The following is a 20,507-nucleotide window of genomic DNA, read 5'->3' as shown; positions in this document are numbered from 1 at the left end:
TCCAGATGAAAGGCTGAGGGAAATGGCAGTCATACTGGTAATATCCGCACCGGGACACAGCCACTACATCTGCAGGCCAGCCAGCTCTCTATGCACGGCAGTCCTAAGGGACCTCATTCAGCCCAGGACCTAGAAAGAGAAGATCTAGGGTTGGATTGGCTCTATCTAGCTTGCCAGTGCATACAACCACCAAATCCCCAGTCCACCCTTCTAACCCTTTACTCTCACGGTAGATTGAATCATAGGTCTCTATGTTGATTTCGACTTGAAAGCACCTTTGAATCTTTTTATTTCTCCGTTACCTGCGCTACAACGTAAAAACGGACAGCCTTACGCCTTTTACACTCAAGTGCGTTTAGTTTCAGGCTTTTCTTCTTTCCGCTCTCCTTCACATTTGGCTATTACCCTGAATCATCCAACTTGCAACAATCCACCCTTAATCCTTAGCCTTTTCGCCTTCTTTCGTTGTATTTTTGAACAAGAAAGGCAAAGTGCGTGCTGGGTCCTGGACAACAGCAGGCTGTAGCGGGACTGTGGTCGATCCAGTGTAATCTTACTAACACTAGTGCAGGTTGGCTGTATCCTGCCCAGCTATTCATTTCAGAAATGTAGCTCCCTTGCCAGAATGAACAGCTGCTACACACCTTTTTGGCCTTATAGGCTTTGGAGGAAAGTTCTTTCTATGCCTTTGACATTCAGGTAAAAATACACCACCAACAACAAACCCATTACCTTAGTGTGCTGATACTATGTGGCTAAGTTGAACACTTTCACCAAGGTCAGATTCAGTGTGTGTTTGCCTGTGAGTTTGAGTATGTGAGCAAAGTGAGAAAGTGAAATATCCAGCATTGATAGACGTGAGTGCAGATTTTGCCCCTAGAGGTAAATTCAAAACCTGTTGATGGAGGCCTTCTTGTACCATACAGCCACACCTTTTTAACTATGCAGCACTCTATTTTCTTAAGTAAAAAAGCCACCAAACTAGCTGCTGCTAATTTAAGTTAATTATCAGAATTTACAACCTAAGGGTCATATTTACACTCATGCACACACTTGTGGACACACTCACATCTCAAATAAGGGTATGCAAGGATAGACCAGATGCACAATAATCGACTCCTATAACTTTCAATCTAGTCAGATTTTGATAATTACATTCTTTGACAGGACGCCAAAGAGAAACAATCACTGCCTATGGCTTCATGTTAGACACGTTTACCCACTGAACTGTAAAGTTTGTGAAAAAAATGCCAGGGGGTGTTTTTGTTTTCTTGATGAGCTCACCAGCATTCCTGACAGATGGTGTTTGTTACCAAAAGAGAATTTTACTTTCATGGCTGTACGATTCACACTTTGTCACTGCACATCCCTCCGGCTCAATCACAGGAAATGTTTATCCATGCGATTACTCGTACTCCTCTGAGATGGATAACCTGCCTTCATCTCCTTTTTGTTTTCGTGACTTTTCACACAATACCTGGTAGACTGCCTCAACAACAGCTTTAACGCTATAATAACTTTTCTATTTGAAGTCAAATACAACAGATTTACCAGTGGGATGGAGGGTTTTTTCCCCGTTTTTTTTTCTTCCCCAAGTTCAATCTTAAACTTAAGACTTCATTATAAACTAAAATCCCATTCTTTTAAACTTGACATTTCTCTACTCTATCTTTTCTCTCTTTTTCTCTGTTTCTGTGTGGATCTTCACAGAAAGCAAGAGACGACTGCCTAATCTGCCAGACTCAGACTATGCTAGTGGACAGACAAATAAAGCACTGTTCCAGCTTCTGATGTACAGAAATTTGGTGTCTCGTCTATTTTCCTAATGGAGAGATAGTGGTTTAATGTGCAATTGTGGGCATTTTAGAGATTAATACGTTAATGAGCTATCTACAAATGAATAGCTCCTTTGGAAGAAGCAGTGCAAGTGTTTCGGGTAATACAGTTAATAAGCCACAGTCACGCCACAAAATGTACCACACAAGGGGCTCTCATAGCTGCAGGGGCGATGGATAATATGGTTCATTAAAGAATCACAGATTTATTCCCCTGTTCATGGCTGTGGCTATGGCAGTCCGAACATGACCAGGCCTTCCTTATCTGGCGCACAAAGTACACTTGTGTGAAAATCTCCAGGCGAGAGGAGCAGGATCTGAGCCAAGATCAAACCAGGCATTACATCATGCAATCACACTGCACAATGGTATGTCTGATAAGAAATTTTCTTTACCAAATCTTGCCTTGACTATTTGTAATGCTTTCTTTTTAGCCAGACAGTGTAAAGTAGAAACATTGTACTACCAGTTTATAGCTCAGTTTTTTAAAAAGCTGCCTAGTACAGTCCTTTAGTTTTTTTACAGTCATAAATCATAGAAACATCTGTATTAGCAATCTTAAACAAACTGCATTTTCAATATGCAGGAATTGTATCGTCTCAGTAAGACTTGCAGCAGTTTCGTGCCATCTGTGCGATGGCACAGACTGAGAATCTGTTCTCCACAGATTAGCGCTGTTCATTTGCTTCGTAATGAAGTCTCTCTTAGCAGAACAGTAGGCGGTCATGCCCCCTTTTAACATGGACCTTGGGAGCTCTGGCACTGTTATACAGTGGCAAACAACTGCAAAAACAGATGGAAATAAAATAATCTATGCCTACAATGTCCTTTATCTTGACCCAGCTGGGAAATTACTTTAATGGTTGCCAAAGTTGATGTTCGGATGAATGTTTAGTCAATATATGAAACGCCATAAAGGCAGTATCTACCAGTCCCACTTTGTTAATTCACAAAGATCACAGTAAGAAGTGAAGAAGAAGAAGTAACTTCGTAACAGTTAAAGAAAACTGAACTCTTAGGAGAATTTGAAAGCGAAGAATGTGAAAGAATGCCCGTTAGCATAGTTGATATACACCAGACAGCTTCAGCCAAGTAGTTGAGCAGACTCACAAATGAGTTCAGCCTTGTGTGGTGTGATGTGCGTCTCTAATAATGTTTGCTATCTCTTGGCATTAGACTTCAGAGAAGCAAAAAATTCTGTCTTACAATCAATTAATTAATTAATTCTGTCTTCTTGTATTTGTCTAATACAAGGGCCAAATGTGTAATATTACTTTATAGCCCATTACCTTGCCAAAAGGTGTGATTTGATGGAAAACACACTTATAAAGCTAAAAGACAGTAAACAATGGGTCATTTTTTGAAAAATTACTGGAGGTAGTTTAGGAAATCCCAGACAGCATTTTGCATTGATTATCTGGAATACTGGTGGTAGAACTCTGACCAACACTGGATTTTTTCATCCGCACTGTAACAAGGAGCTGGGCTGAGAGGATCTTTCCAGAACTGCGTGTAACTGGACTTTTTCAGTGATATTTAACTGTACCGTATTGTTTTATTTTCCTCTTTTCTTCTAAGTACAAACAGTATTACACTGTTCTGATTAAATGTTCCCTTACTTTGGGATTGTGCCTTCAGTGCAATCTTCAGGACCTCAGTTAAATAGAATTACTTTGTCTTGTCTTAAAAACAGGTAGAGAAGAAATTGCTAGCAGTGTCGACCTTGAGGTTACAGGGCTGAACTGAACAATATGGGTTGTGTTTGTTTCAATAAACAGCAGTTAAATGTCATTTAAACAACCTGTTAAAATGACAAAGCTTTGACTGCTGCAATCTAGAAGAAAAAGGCCATGCAAAAAAACTGCTGGGTGTCTAAAAAAAAGTGTGGCCATGTTGTGATAGTGTTAAGGGGTAAGTGAAAATGTAATGAAAGGAAACGGAGAAAGACTGACAAGCAGTATGTAAATTTGCAATTATAGTCACAATCGTAAATACACTTCAGTCTGTGTTGTACTTAATTGCTCGTCATTAAAATATATATTTTAATGTGCATGCAGTCATCCAAATGTACGACATGTGCTTGTCTGGGTTTGTGGTGGACAGAGTAAACATGGTACATGCTACATATTGAGAGACTGCTGAATCAGCAGCTGAAACGCTGGCAGTCTGAGCCAAAGAGGCTCAGCTTACTCAGCTGGGATTTTATTACTTTCCCTCTTTGTATTGCCCGTCCACTTCCTTCTAGCTCTCACTGTATGGTATCTCCAAATGGTCTATTTACCAGGTGCATTGAAAAAAAAAATCAGTTTTAAAGTACAACAAGGCTGACACTAACACTGGTTGCAGTTGTCTCTTTTTTCACTACATTGCTTGGGAAAAACAAAACACCATGGTAATATGGTGTTAAAAATGTAAAATCTCTGCAGGAGATAAAATATTCATTAAAATGAACACGAGGTCCAATAGAGTGTGTCTGTAAGTAAGCAAGCCATCTTTTTGATTTGGCATCTGGTATATAAGGTACTTATATGCCACCACCTTTGCTGGAGCCTCAGCAGAGTGTGAAAATGTGATTTGAGGTGAATATCCTTTGCCAGGTAGGAGATGAATAAAAGAGAGAGTTTGTGACAGTTCTTAGAAAACAATAACAGGGTCACTTAGCTGAAAAAAAGAAAGCACACTGTCTCTCCAGAGGCAGGCACTTCCTTAGTTATATAACGCAATTGATATTCTAAATAAACACGCAGACTTCGTGTGGAATTGTGCTTGTATAGTGAGTGTTTTTGCATGGAAAGGTGTGACTTACAGTGTTTGTCTTGACCGTCTCCTGAGGCTTGACAACCATCTTCATCATCACACTCTGTGGTGCTGCCCTCCTCCCTTTTCCCACTGCCCAGCTCTTCCCAGTCTTCCATTTCTGCCAATTCTGGAAACATTTCCTCTGTGTCCTGCATATGCACAGAAATATGGTTAATGCATAAGATTCCAATATCCTGCATGTGAAACACTGTGAGCAACTTTTAATATAGATAACATATGATATACTTTAACATAAGTTTCTTTTTGATACTGCAAGCTGCAGATCCTTCAAAAATCTGTCATCTGTTGGACTGTTGGATCATAGTGGAAGATCCCATTACTCCTGTATAAATCTCAGGACACTTTCTGAGAGCAGAAAGGTTCTGAAATGTAGAAAGGTTTGGCAGAAAACAAACCAATTATACAGTGGCAGTTGTTAATTCTTTTGGTGAATTATTCTAATTTATATTAGGTATTAGTCTATATACAGCTGAAATAAGACTTTATCAGCCTGGCCCATCAGGACCATATCCTTCCCTCCTGCTGTGTGGCCACCTAATTGGCTTTGTTGGCCCTTCATGCTGTCCATCATCATCAGGGTGGTCTCTGCTCCATAACACCATGTCTGACAAACTCTCATGACACAATAAGAAAACTGTACTTTGCACATTAAGTTCAAAATAAGGGCATAGATATCAGAACTTTGGAATATGTGAAATTATAGATGGATGCATTTGCACACATGTGTGAATACACTGTTAAACCTGCTTTACAAAGTTTACAAGATCATTCCTGGGACTAACTGACCTTAAAGGGAAGGCACAACCAGCGAAGACATGTTGAGAGGTGAATGAGAGGCATGGAGTTGGCCCCATTCCTCTCATTCACCTCTCGACATGTCTTCAGGTGTTGTGGGATTACAGATGTCTTTGCTATTGACACCACCCCAGTGACTCACTCATACACCTGACAACAGAAGAACAAGTTCTCTCCTAAGCCTTCAGTGCCCCAAAAGAAACATTTCACAAAACCAGACAAGTTTATTTATAAGAATTAGAGTGCAAAGCTTAAGAGAAACAAGACAGAGAATCAGACATGCTAGTGGTCCAGTGATAACACACTCATCCCACGTGATGTTTCAAACTACAGTAAACGTTAACATGCTATCTTCAACAAGCTTAATGTGCTTCTACAAAGGGTGGCTGTCAGTCTGCAACATGTTCCAAGTGTGTGGATTCAGGAAAAAAAAAGTTTCCTGAAAAGCTTGTTGTTCATATAAGTAACACAAAGAAAAACCAATGTTAAGTGGGCTCACCATGTAGGTCCAAAAAAGTGTCTGCACAGACTATCATGGAATTTACATTCTGCAAATTCCCACAGACCCTTACAGACTAACATAAAGGAATCTCAACTGTTAAAGGTATGTGTCTTAAAATGTATATTTTGACTTGATGATAGCACAATAAGAAAAGTCTCATGGTCCCAAAAAAGATGCATAAGGATAATCTAATAACCTCAACTAGCAGGAAAAAAAAGCAAGGAAACAGATTAATCGCGCTCATGGCAACTAATTTATTTGCTAATGGCAAAGAAAGGTTTAATTTTCAATTAATAAGATGTTTCATAAGAGGTTTACTTAAAACAAAAACTAGATGTCAAGATAGTCAAAGCCCCAAACTGACAAACAGAGAAACTGAAGCACAAACCAAGGAAGCTACACGGAACTGAATTTAACTTAAGATAATAAATAAATGCTTGTTTGGGTACCAGAGTTATTCAAACAGACATATTAGTATTCTTTTTTCCTTTTTCTTCTTCTATCACATTAGTGATTGCAGATGCTAGAGAAAGACATTTAGAATGGTTTTGACTCAAGCTGGTACTTTTACATGATAATCGGTATACTCATTACTTCCATCATGTTTCACATTCAACCACATTCAACCAATGTGAAAGTACATCTTCTCACTGTGGCCTGAGAGAGTAAAATGAGATGATACAGCTATAACCACTTAAGTACAGGCTGATAAACCAGATCTTGTACATTTCAGGTAAAAGTGAAAGTCATTGGTAAAACTGGATGTCTTAATTTTCACAAGTGTGAATAAATTACAATAGGAGGGGAACAGGGTGAACAATATTTGACAGTTGTCATATTTTATAGTATGAGTTAATTCATATTACAGTTTGCTGACAGACTAATGACTGATAACTGAGACAATCTGGGAAAAAAGAGAAAGCAATGTTCTTGAATAAGATAAACCCATTATGATTTTTCTGTCATGTAAAGCAACTAAATAAATTCAGTGTGCATTACAGCAGTTCACACCCAAATGCTCTGCTAAGCAGCATAATGTTCGCCATCACTTGATGCCAGCGTGATATTAAGCTTATAACTATGGCACTGAGTGGATGTTTGACACAGTGTTGCTTGGCCCAGCTGTCCTTAAAGCATGTTAATTAGGGAGTGAATCAATTAAGGTGTTGTTGCTGTGGAAACCACGGTTAGTATAATTGTTGGTTTGTTGCTGTCTACTGAGTGCAGGGTGTTGGGTTATTTTTGTTAAGTCGTGATTGCTAAATGGTCAAACTAAAGTCCTTCCTTTACAATTGTAACATAGCGAGGAAGCAAATTTATAATTTGTCTGTGGAGCTAGAGACAGATATGAATAACATGAATGTATAATGTGATAGAAAAAGACTGCTTCTGCTCTGGATTTCAATGAGCATCTTAAGCACTTTCTTAAAATGGTTTGTATTTATTTAATTTTCCTTCTCGCTTTAGAGCAGAAGCCATCAACACATCAAGGGAGCGTTTGTTCACAGGCAGCCTGCTAAGCTGTGTCAGTTTTTTTCAAATATAAAATATGCTACAAAAAGAAAACAACAAAGAAAACCGTAACAATATGTTCAACAACACAAAGGTTGATCTGTTTATGAGAAATAACAACAACGACTCAAAGGGTCATCCTCCTGATCTGTCTCCAATGAGGTACAATGAGTAGACAAGTGGGAACAATATCTCAATAGCAGCAGACTTTACATTATGGATAAGTCAGAGATTTACTGTGCCTTTGAGATGCAGACAGATGGTTTTGTTCTAACATGACTCGTCACTCTCTCTGACATGTCTGTGTACCGTTGGGTTAGAACGACCTATTAGAATTGAGAACATGTATATGTATTTACATTTCATTTCAATTTAAACTTTCAATAGTTTCACTGAAATGAAGACTGACAAGCTATAATTTGCGAGCGCAATTAACTTTACAATGTTTTATGATAATCAGAAGTTATTATCGTTAATGCCATCATCTATATATACTGAATGCCAACAGTTTCCGAGAAACAACAAAGACAAATGAAAGATTTTCAAGTCTGGGAAAGAAAACTGAAACATTTTGTTGTTTTTCTTTTTAAAAAAGGAGCACAGACAGGCGCTTGAACAACTTGCAGTTGTGTAAGCTGATGGGTACGGCGAGGGCACAGATACAAGATACAAACCTTTTCCTTTAAGGCTTACCTTGAAATTACCCTGGCATCCAAGGGCAAATCAGGTATTCCAAAAAGGCTTTGAATAAAATCCCAAATCATGAAATATTTTCTAGTTCCCCTCTCACAGTGCCAACTAATGCACCTCTCTCTTTCTTTTCAAAAGCATTCTTTAGTTAGAGGATGATGCGGCAGGTTTGAGAGAATCAAGGGCTGAATTCCTGCATTTTTAATGCTTCCTAGTCACGCTAAAATCTGTACTGCCAGGAGTAACCAATCACCTTGGAGTCTAGAAGAAAGACTGAGCTGTATAGATTCTGCTGTAATGTAGACATAAATGGGACATCTAATCATGAAATGTAAAAATGTGAAATGTGACCACTTGGCATATGATGAAACCTACTGCAACAGTTACAGTAAGCATTTTCATATGGCTATGCATACATTTAGGGTATGATTGGCAACCTTGCGGACAAGGATCATAAGTCCTATCCTCCATGTGCCCACATCTGCTCTTTTTCAGCCCTGTCTGAAACAGTATCACCTCATCGAGGGCAGTGGTGATAAAACTGCATATGCGGGCAGAAAAAAAAGGAAAGCAAAGGAAATTCTGGAGGATACTGAAGGAAAAACTGACAGCGGTGAATGTCTGCATAACATAAGTACTCTCAACTTGTTGAATGAAATTGGCTACATTTTCTCACATACTGTTACGGCCAACAATGCTTTTAAGTAAAAACAAACATCAGCTGGGAGACAAAATATGAGTGTTTAAATATCCGTTATGTCTGTGTGTCTGTGGATGTCCCCAATTAAAGAGGAACTGGATGCAATTATCTCTATTTCTCACACTGCCTGACAAAGAAAAGGCGGCTGGGAGAGAGACGGAGCGAGGGAGAAGCTTCTTCTAAAAGTATAGGAATGAAAAGATGAAAACGGTGCATCCTAAGAAGAGTGACAGGTTCAAAACAAACTCTGGACAGCCGCAGTGCTCTGCCATCCATACCTGCAGTAGCTGTACTGTGCTGCTTGTGTATATTAATTATACCTGTTATGGTCAACAAGACTGTTCATAACTATAAAAGAGCCTTATCCATGTGTATGTAGAGCAATTGTTATTTTCTGATGGCAGCAGTGGTTTCATTATAATATAGTTTATCATAGCTTCGTTTTTATAATTTAAATTACTCCGTCTGTCTACAGCAGCCTTCATATTCCCCACATGTTAAGAGAGAAAAAATCATGTTTGGATGCAATTGCAAAATACAATTTGGGCAAATTTATAGGGGAAACACAGAGAAAAGCTATAGAAGGATCTGTCTTGGTGAACCAAATCTTGAATATAATGAGCCAGAGGTGTTCACATGGACTAATTTTGCATGACATTTTATTAAATCAGTATGAAATCTGAAAACAGATGCTGTTTGTGGAAAAAAAAGTCCACCTAAGTTTCTTAGAACTCTGAGCAATGTTTTCAACATTTTTCAACAACTGCCGAGCCACACCTCCACTACAAGCTAGCACAAGCTGATTGAGTTTGTCGCTGTTAGTGACACTCTGTTGGACATGCCCTCATGTAACCCCCATTACCTAATCGCTGCATTGGATTGTCACACCCTGCTCCTGTAAGGTACTGACTGAAACAGCTCGTGTGTGGAATATATGCGCACGGGAACAAACTTTGACTTCTAACAGCTAAGTGATGGAGATGTTATTGAAAAATGCGTGGCAGTTTCGGTGACATCAGCATTTTTCTGAGTGCATGTTCTGACAGCTTCCTGCGAGAGGTGTGCGGGTCGAAAGACAGCGAATGGTGCTCATTTGCTGCTGGGAAGCAGATTTTTTAGACATGAAAATCGGCTTCAGATGTCCTTATAAAGGAGCAAAAGGTTTGAAGAGCTGACTTCAAGGCACCAATCCAGTTTACACACCATGAATACCAAACATTATCAGGATAATCAACCCACTTACTGGGTCAAATCAGTGTAGCTTCTACACTACTTGTGCTTTTACTAAGGCCAATATGCTGGGAAAATTAAATTAGATTGTGGCTTACTTTTTCTCTGAGATATCCATTTCTCTTCTTTTTCTATTTCAAGATTTCTCTTCTTACCTGAAGCCTTTGAAAATATGTTTATTTATCTAATGTAAAGTAAATTAAATCAGTGTGTCTCGAAATGAGATATTCAGAATCCCAACTGAAACAGATCAGGAATTTAGTGCCAATTTGCAGCGATATGATCAATTTCACTTTTATGCCCCATCATCCCAAATGGAAAAGTGAATAATTTCACATAAAAACCCAGCATCTCCTTGATTCAATAACATTTACTAAAAAGGAGAAGCCACATGAGTCTGTAATCCATCTTGGTGATAACCTTAAGAAAACAGTCTTTAATATGGTTTTACAAATGCATACCATAGCAGATTGAAAAAGATTAAAAAGGGGGATTTGGAAAAGGGATTTTTGAAACCGTGTCCCAAAAACACAACCAGCCACATATTTTCTTAACAGGACAAGAATCACTGTATTAAAATTATAACCCAAAAGGCAAGCAAATACAGTATTACCCAGTGAAGAAAAACATCCACAGTTCACTGAATTTTTATGAGCTTTGCATCTAATTATGGCATTTAAAAAAAAGTTATATTTAAATTACAGTCTGGGTTCATGAAGTCTGGTTGCCAAGTGAACGGAGAGCTCTGGGCAGTGAGACTTGTTGCTGTATCGTTGCCACAGCAGCAGTAAAGAGCAGCAGAGCTCCTGTGAAGACCAACTCCATCATCTTCTTCAAGTGGAAAGAATTTGTCCCCTCCCTGTGACAGGCTGCCAGCTCAGCCCGAGCTCTTTCTTCATCCCTGGACTCCACTAACTCTTGAGAGCTCAAACCCTTTCACACTGCTGCAGGCATTGCTAAATCATAAAAGAGATGTATACTGAAGTCAGAAAGTCCGCTGAGAGCTGTATATCTATAAAACCGATATACTTTAAAGAATCAGCTGTTTATCTGTTTATTTTAACCGTTTCTAAAAAGCAAGCACAATTAAGTCTATCTAACAAAGGCACATAGAACTCTGAGTCTCTGAGTCTGTGCAGCAGCTGATAGGGCCATGGACTGACTGGACCCACAAAGAGGATATGCACAGTGTGGGTCTAAAACAAGCGTGGCTTCTCTGATGTGGAACCTATCTGGGCCACTGGCCAAACAAGACAGCAAAGCTGCAGTCAGTCCCATCAATCACATGTCAGCCTCACTATATTGCATCTTTATGCTTTCCAACTCTCTATCCTGCAACCGCTTTCAAAATTGTTAATGCTATTGCCCCTTTATAGGCGTGAGTCTGAGTGAAATAAAGATAGAAATAAAGCATGAGAATCAGCGTCTGAGTGTTTTGGGGTTTTTTTCCTACCCTGAATGTTGCCGCTGACTTTTCATTTACAAAAGTGCAAAGTGACAAACTGACAAATGATCTGGACTTAATAATCACATGGAAACAGATAGACCGTTGTGAAATGATCCCCACCCAAAAACAGCTGGACTGATGGCTAAGAATCAGAAATCTACTTTGAAGCATTTATTGTCCGGATTAGCAACCTTTACAGGCAAAAAGAAAGAAAAGGAGAAAGAGGAGAGTTAGAGGAGGTACACAGGGGAGGACAGGGGAGTTGGCCTACTCATTTAATGGACTATTTTATAGAAGGTCAAGATTTAGCCTTGTCCCGTGTGTGTGTGTGTATTTTAGTTTTATTTCTAGATGTTATGTCCTTGATTTAACGTGGAAATGTTGTGTGCATGTCCTCTAGCTCTATCCCCGTGTGTACTGTATGTGTAGGGTTGTGTGGGTGAAACTCACACACATACTCATTTTGTAAAGGGATCTGAGTGCTTAAACAGAAGGGTGCCATGGTTAGATGATGGGTCATAGTCTGCGATATATCAAGAGTAGTTTTCCAATCCTCTTAGTGCCACAGTGCTCAGAGTGTAACTGCTCTTCAGTAGGTAAAAATATACACGTCTTTAAGCCCACTAATCCCGGAAATTGAAGTTATTCAAATCTGGAAAAAGCTGAGATTAGACCTTCTCTGAAAAACCTGCAATATCTTTTAAGCTAAAAAAAAAAGAAAATATGGATATGATTTAAAAGCAGTCGGTGTGCATTTGTTATTTGTCAGCATCTAATTTCCATTTAAAATGAAATAAATATCCACAGTAGTTCAAAGGATGAAAGAAGACAAACGCACGGCCTAATTATCCTCCTAACATCGACACACAATCGAAATCTTAACCCTAAACAGTCGTTTGAAGAAGTGAGGACTTAAAAGTGTTGCGAGCATCTGAAACTCAAAGGAGTTTTTGAAAAGATGAAAGTGGGGGTACAAGCATGCACGGAGGACCAACACTGTGCAGGCTATGCTTTGAATCATCTAGTCCATGAGAGTAAACCAGGCAGACTTTTTTTTAACCTTTTGTTACTGTCACAGTCACACATTATACTATCAAACTATTTTTTTGTTGTTTAATATGAAATCAGATTTAACATAAAATCAATCAAACTCATTATTTATTTATTCAAAGATAAAAATTGATAGTTTGCCTGCACTTTTAGTAAGATAACCTTTACTTTTATGTGCTTGCAGCTCTTCCAAGAACAATGACAATCACATGCCTGGCTGGTTTTTGGTTATTTATAGGTTTGCTCCATGCTCCCAGGCCCCCTCAGCAGCCCACTGTATACAAAGCAGTGTGCGTCTTTCCAATAGCACACCTGAATCTCAGAGCAATGAAAAACTTCCTTTTCCAGTCCTTGTTTATGAATGCAGATAGATTTTAAAAAGCAAATTAATTTTCAGGTATTTCAGGTAAATTGCATGTTGCATGTTTTGTGCCTTTACTTATCAACTGTTTGCCAGCATCCAGCAAAAGTATGCTCAAAGGTTATTGATGAATTGAAGCTTCTGGTTCCAAAAATGTTCAGAACATTCAGAACAAAACCACTTTTATCTGGCCTACAGTATTTGTCTAAATAGTGACCATCTTTGCTGTCAGGCATAGATGAACTTTAAAAGTTAATATGCAGTATTTCAGAAAACATACAGTTTTATTTTCTCTTTTTTAGTGTTCCTATGTCTGCAAATCTGCATCTTAGCAAGCAATCTGTTCACACAGGTATGAGCACATGTGATGACTTGTGCTGTAATCTCTAGTTCGACTGGTTGATAGCTTGGTTGATATTTGTTTATTCAGCCAAATTCTCACTGATCAGCCAATCTTGTCACCTCCTGCGTGTTTTAGTAGCTTTTAATTTTCCCAAATGAATGTATCCTGTTCAATTAACATTTACATTTTGTCGGTGTTATTATGTTCAAACAACTTCCCCGTTTAGGCTCAAGGCTTTGAGTGCAAATACATCAGAACTCGTCGATTTCCGTGTTTGCCCTAATAATTCATTTATAACAGCATTCACACCAAACCACAGATTCACTAGCTCCTCGGTCTCGCAGGAGCACACACCTACACCGAGACCAAGCTGAACGTTTCTTCTCTTATCACCCCCCACCCAGTGCCGCCAATCGATTGGTTTGAGAGTAGTAACGATTCCAGTCGACCAAGACTTTCTTTGGTTGACTGTCACTTCATGCAGGCTAACACTCTGTGATACTCTCTCTTATCTGGCACAAACATAAAGCTCAGTCAAGCTCTGGCACCTAGTGTAGATGCAAGGTAGGCTTTTCAAGTCTGTAAATGTCAACAGGACACCCGCTCAACTCTGCATAGTTTCCATGACAACGAGGCACTTGACAGCCACCAGCACAATGGGATGTTGTGGTCTAACAGGAATGATCTTGAACTGCCAGTTAACAGGTTGAGTGATATATAGTGTGGCTGCTGTACAGATGAAAGAGTAACGAGTGACACTATCGACTCAAATAAGACTAAAACAAAAATACAGTTAATACAGAGAAAAAGGGAAATCCATAAGATGGAAGCATGGGAAACCACACAGGTATAAAAGTGGTCAAACGGAAAAAGCAAAGTGAGATATAGAGATAGAGCTCTAGTCATCGCTGCACTTTCTATCTGTGGCCATAATTTTTTCAGGGCAACAAAAGGGCAGGCGGGCAGAGGGGAACCAAATCCTGGCCCGTTTGTCTCCTCAAATGGCCTCTAGGGACTGTCTGAAATGGCCCTTTTCTTCTTGGTTCTTTTCAGCCCTAAACCCCATCTACATGACAAACAGTGTCACTTTGAAGCTGCCTGTGTCATCTATGCTATCTGTCACTCATTCATGACCTTTTGCTCCTGCCTCTCATCTTTCTTTTTTTTTTCTTTCCACAGTAATTCCCTTTTTTGTCACTGTCTCCCTTTCACACACTATCCTTTTCATTTATCTTTGATATCTGCCTCTGAGCTCAAAACAAGTCTTTGGATCAAAAGAAAATGGCAAGGACATTTCAGTAGTTCTTTTGACAATGTGTCATAGCATTTGAGTCCTTATAAGACTTTGAGTTGCATTTGTCCACAACCAACAATCATCAAGTCTGTATTATTAGCATTATTATTATCTTCTTAATTCCTCTTGTTATTAATTACAAAACACAACAATTAGACCATGTGCATCCATCACAGTTAAGCTCTTTACTCAAAATCTGAGTTTTAATGCTAAAATATAAATATTGTTGTTATTCATAAATTGTCAAACAACTATTTGACAAGAAAGCTGAAAAATTGACAAAAAGAAGAGAAAAAAATTATTAGATTCTGAATTACAGCTATTTACTTGCATTACTGAACAGACCAAAATGGGTTTAGTGGTTGAATGTTATTAATATGTCCAGTGTGCTGGCTCACATTTTAGTGTTAAAACATGAATTCAGTTTGTTATTCTACTAATGAATAAGCACACATTTTATAGTTGTAAACACATTTTTGACAGATTTCTATTAATATTTTCTTGTTTTTATGATAGCTGGTCTAATAAAAGAATTAAGCTATGCATATGATAACTGAAAAATCCATCCTACCGTGTTGAAGTTCTCCAGCCTCTCCTTAGCTTCAGCGACTGCGCACTCCACATTGCGAACTTTGACCTCTGGGTTATTCCTCTGGGCATACAGACCATTTCCTACAACTCTGCCTGTATAACTGTGACAAAAAAGAAAGCCGGAATCAATTTAGTCGCCAACATCATCTTTATGCTGTTAACATGCAATGCTGAATGTATTTGTTAATATCAGAATACTTATTGCTAATGTGTTATTGCTGTGAGTTGCACAATTTAATATGACTCTGTGATTTATCACTATGGAAATATACCTCGGACGCTACAACCAATCAGAAACACACACTATGCCAGGCTCCTGGTTAGACTCCAGCGTCTTTATAATTTGCCTCATTTGTCAACAACATATCGTTAAAAAGCTCCATTATGCATCCTCTCCTGCATCAACACTGAAATCTAATCCAGATCATTTAATGATGCTTTTCATGGTCTTGTGTGAGGAAATATTTTAATGATAGCTGAGCTCTGCCTTGTAAAAATTGTGATTGAGACAAATGCATGCTGGGCCTTTTAAACTCTGGCATGCTCTGTGGCCCTGAAGCTTGGCAGGAACTATAGCTGTTAATTTCTTCAGAGCTGTTGTTGAGCTGATGTCAGAGAGGCTAAACTTTTCTAGCGGCCAACCTGAATTAAATAGGAAGCGTTTTTGATGTCTAATAATAGATTGGAAATTTGTCCGTAAAGAATCGGTGATTTAACGTTTTGATGGTTTAAATGCTGAACAGTTGGAGCTGATACTGAGCACTGCAGTGTCTCGCACAGGCGTTCAAAAACAACAAAAAACAATGTGTGCCCATTTCCTGTAACCTCCACCAGCACTGGCTCGCTCTTTGTGTCATTAATCTTATTTTAGTCTAGTATTATTGTGGCCAATACCGTAAGCAGTTGACCTCACGGGTGAGGGTGAGATATACAAATTGACTTTCGATGATGCGATGCACTTATCCCTCATTTTCCTCCAAATTAATTTTAGAATTATATATTGATGCTAATCTTCCATACTTGGGAGATTTAACGGCACTGGAGAGGAGTGACATGTACTGGCAACAAATCAATTGATGCTTCAGCAGGCAGCGCGAGGCTGATAAAGTGATTATGGATGGTTTAAGCGAGCGTGTTTGTAAGGATGTCTTTATGGGTATGTGAGTGCTTTTGTCGTCGTGCTTGCATATACTTGTACTTGTGAATATGAGTCGAGGCAATCATAAAAGTGCTGACCCTTAAAAAATCTCTGGCCTGTGATATAAGCAGTGTCTTGATAAGGTCGGTGCTCCTTCATCTTGCTGAAACAGCAAAATGATGCAAAAAAAAAAAATCCTGTGTAATCCTCTGACATTGCAGATTAACTTTACATCTCGTTGTTTGTGTATTTGATTTTATGCTTCATTTTCTTCCTTCAAGTGCTTATTTTACTTTAGGATATTTACCAACCAGATTTTCTGTGTGCCACACACACACACACACACACACACACAAAACAAACTGCTTGGACAACAACTGAAAATTCTTATTTGCTGCCAACTCTCAGTCTTCCGAACATGGATGCTATCAATAGCTTTTGGACTTACAGCTTCTCCCCTCTGACACAAGAGATTAATTGAAGAATCAAACAGCCCTCTAAGCAGTGGTTTAAAGTGGGGGGCTGTGTCTTAGGGGTCTGACTGTCTCCAGGCTTGGCTTGTGATAAGAGTGTTGGTGCGGAAATGAGCTCATCAAATTGGATGCTAATAAAAGGGAAGTGTCATGGTGAGTCTGGCAGTGCGTTTGGCCTGGAACATTTCATTGCAGGGCTTGTTTGATACTACATAGGGGATGTAACCACTGACACAGCAGGATATCCCAGAACTGATTACGCGATAGACATACAATTAATGCAGCAAATTTCAAGGCAGAATTCAGATGTTATAAGTTTGCTCTGAATGGCAACAGTGAACTGTTTTGGAATAAATTTCACTCGAGCGCTATAACTCAGGGGATTAAACACTGAGCACACAGTACAGCACAAATGCTACAGCACCCAAATGATGACTCCTTCTTTTTTAGAATTAGCTCTTCTGCCCTTCTGGTGGCCTCAAATGCAGAACCTCACCAAGCATTTGAAAACTCTTTCTACACATTTATGGCTTCTGACTCAGAGCCCTTTTTCTATGGAAGTGACTCACTCCCCCGTGAATGCACAATTGATGCGCACTCTTGAAGGCAGCTTTGTCTGTTCGCGTCCTTTCCCTCTGCCTGAAGCACAGACTAGCAGTGACCTGTACTCCCTGATGCTGACCCCAAAATGAAATGTTTTGCTCTTTTCAAAGCCTGAAGGAATGCTCGTGGGCTTTGGGGCGAAGCATGAAAAATCATTATTCATTTTTAAGGTGTATGGGGGGGGGGGGGTCATCTTGAGAATACCCAAGGTAAAGGATATTTTCATGTATATTGCATTAATTGAATTACAAGGATGCGTATTTGATCTGGAATTTGAATTGCCTTTTGCTACTGCGAGGGATTGATAGCAAAGTGACCCATGGTGAATCTGATTCTATTTTATCTGTTAAACCCAACTGCCTAAGCTTGTAACATTCACACATTCACAAAGGACTTAATTACTCTTCTTTTTGTTTTAATTTATTTATTTTTGAGAGCACTTGTGGCTGCTCTTGCTCGTCACATGAAAAGAAACATAAAACAACTAAAAACTACAGATTCTATCTTTCAGAGTTTTCAATGATTTATGACCCCAAAAGACTACTGTATAAACATAAAGCATCACTGGTAAAAGAGATTACACATCTGTATTTGCCAGGCAAATAAATGATTGTAGATCATTTCTTAAACGATGGGAGCTTTATTACTTCTTTTGCCAAGGACTCCTCTGGGATTGACATTAGGAATGAAGACATTCAAATGAATGGATAATCTAGATCTTTTCTTGATTCATTAGAATCATCTTATTTAATTTATGTACATGTTCATCAGCAGGACGCTTTGTGACATTCTCCTGAAGTTTATTAGATGCATGCCTTGTATCAGCAGGATCCTATTATTCAATTGTGAAAAGACAAACACTGTGCAAGCTAAAACAGTCTCAGTGTGGATGTAAAGACTAAACAATACGTCTCCTACTGGAGAACAATCTTAGCACACATTACTGGTACTGAAATCAACATTAGTTTTTACTGGAGTAGACAGTCACTCAAGAATTATCAAAGTAATCTGTCTGGTCTAGTAATCTGTAACTGAAATAAATCTTCAAACTGAAAAGAGACTCTCACAGTTCATGGCTTACTTTGAAGTAAAGTTTCACTACAATATGTCTCACTAATTATAACAGTGTGCAGCACAGTGCACTGATTAACAGATTGTATGTTTAAACTGGTGTAGAAATCTCAACAAATTCAGTGCTTAGCATTCCGACCTGTTTTAGTGACATAAAGTGACAGTAAGCATTATTGCAGATTTAGCAACAATGTGGAACCCAGTACACAATCACTTAGATCACCTAGAATGAAGTGTTTTTTGGAGACAAGAAAAAAAAGTAAATGGCTTTATGCACACAAAATTAAGTCTATAGGTAACAGACACACGTCTTCTCTTTGATAATGTCAATATTTAACTCCAGTAAGTACTTGAGTGATTTAAACCAGAATTTCTATAGGTAAATGGGCTTGACTAATATCTATGTAGACAATCAATACAGTGCAATACAAACTGCAGCAGTCTCTTTTCTCAGTCCTATCTTTGTTCTTTTTTGTAATGTGGAAAAATGCTATAAATATTCTCATGCTTAGCTACTTAAATACCAAAATTACTGCTGCAAAGCTTTATTTTTGTAAGGCAAATGGAGCATTTCTTTGATAAAATGTGAATTTGTGATACTTGGCTATCTCTCCTCTCAATGCATCAGTGGAGCAGAATCTGCTACTGAGGCTCTGTTTGGGGTGCAGAATTCATGATAGACTAAGAGTGCAGAATCTGCTATCACACCAAAGCATTAGTGGGTCTGTTGCACACTTTAGCTTGATATTGCTTCATGTAGTAAGAAGACACACTGATAAAATTACAAAAACAAACATTTAAGGTAAAAAATATGATAGAAACATTTTAGCATACATGGACTGCATTAAAAAAATAAAGGGCTGCTTAATAATACTGTTTGTGTGCATTATTAATGTTCTATTTCCATGCTTTCACGCTGAATTCCTTCCAGAACAATCCACCGTGAACTTACTTCTACAAAACATAATGTTAAAAAAATACAGAGCATTAGTGACTAGTTTGTGATTATTTCATTAATTGGTCTATACTAAATAGACTGGACATATAACTAAGCCCTTTAGTGCTCACATTAGTGCATGTTAATTTCCCTAGCTATAATCATTTCTGTGAAACAAACATCAGACTGAATTAGAGCAAGGCGAGGAGGGGAATAATGTCAGTGATTAATAACTGAGAGGAGAGGAGGCTGTTTACTATGACTGAGAGTGTGTATTTTTGTGGCTGTGGGTGGCACCATTTCAGCTGAAGAGGGTACTGCACTTGGGATGATGGCACTGCTATCAAGATAACCAGCAAATTGTCGGTTCTGCATGATTAATAAAGCTTTTCCCCACCCCCCAGCTGTTGTGGGAATTGAACATGTGTTGAGTTACTCATGGGGAAGTCCTGTGATTAGTACACAGTGGGTTATATCAGCTGCTTTTTTTAAAGTTCTCCTGTTTGATGATTTATGTTTGTTATTTTTTTAAGACAATCATGCAATTTTTGCTACTTAACATTCAAAAAATGTCAACAATCCAATCTTAATAATTTTTTTGTTTAAATAAAACTATTGCCATATATATTTAAATTTCCTAAATCACAGATTGAAAAAATAGTTAATGTCCAAGGTATTTAAAAGTTTTTCTTTGGAGACTCGCTTCTTTTCCCCCTCATGTTTAGTTCAATCCTGGTACCTGACCAAACGAGTCACTTAACAATAACATATTAATCTATGAAAAATGTCAAAGAAGGTGATTCTCAAATACATTAGGCAGAAATTTGGATATCTGAGCATGGGGTGCAGTGAAAAATCTGAGGAAACTGGACAAATGGAGGAAAAATGTCTTAAAAACCCATGTACAGCAGCTGAAGAGTATCTGAAAGTCAAGGCACTTTCAGATACTTACTTTCACAAAGATCTGACACAGGATCTGAGAGATACACCTGGTCCTTCAGCTGCAATGGTCTCAAGGGAAGGGTGGCTGTCTAGAAGCCTGTCATTTTTAAGGAAGGGAAACAGGAAGAAAAGCTGAGGTATGCCAAATTACACAAGAACTGGACTGAAATAAG

At 38.6% G+C, this 20,507-nt stretch overlaps 1 protein-coding gene across 2 annotated transcripts in view; it reads right to left on the bottom strand.

Moving 5' to 3' along the window:
* The window catches only part of gpc5c (glypican 5c), a 108,359-nt gene that overhangs the window by 18,836 nt on the left and 69,016 nt on the right, over positions 1 to 20,507 (bottom strand). For both annotated transcript variants that reach the window (XM_026148956.1, XM_026148957.1), the window contains 2 exons: positions 15,151 to 15,271; positions 4,642 to 4,783 (listed from right to left, as the gene is read on the bottom strand). In XM_026148956.1, coding sequence (XP_026004741.1) covers positions 4,642 to 4,783; positions 15,151 to 15,271 — 263 coding nt within the window. The remainder of the gene's footprint in view (positions 1 to 4,641; positions 4,784 to 15,150; positions 15,272 to 20,507) is intronic.

This window comes from Astatotilapia calliptera, chromosome 18, assembly GCF_900246225.1.
Source record: "Astatotilapia calliptera chromosome 18, fAstCal1.2, whole genome shotgun sequence".
In the NCBI taxonomy this organism is placed as follows: Eukaryota; Metazoa; Chordata; class Actinopteri; order Cichliformes; family Cichlidae; genus Astatotilapia; species Astatotilapia calliptera.
The sequence above is the reverse complement of the archived record's forward strand: the minus strand, read 5'-3'. Positions and strand labels throughout refer to the sequence as shown.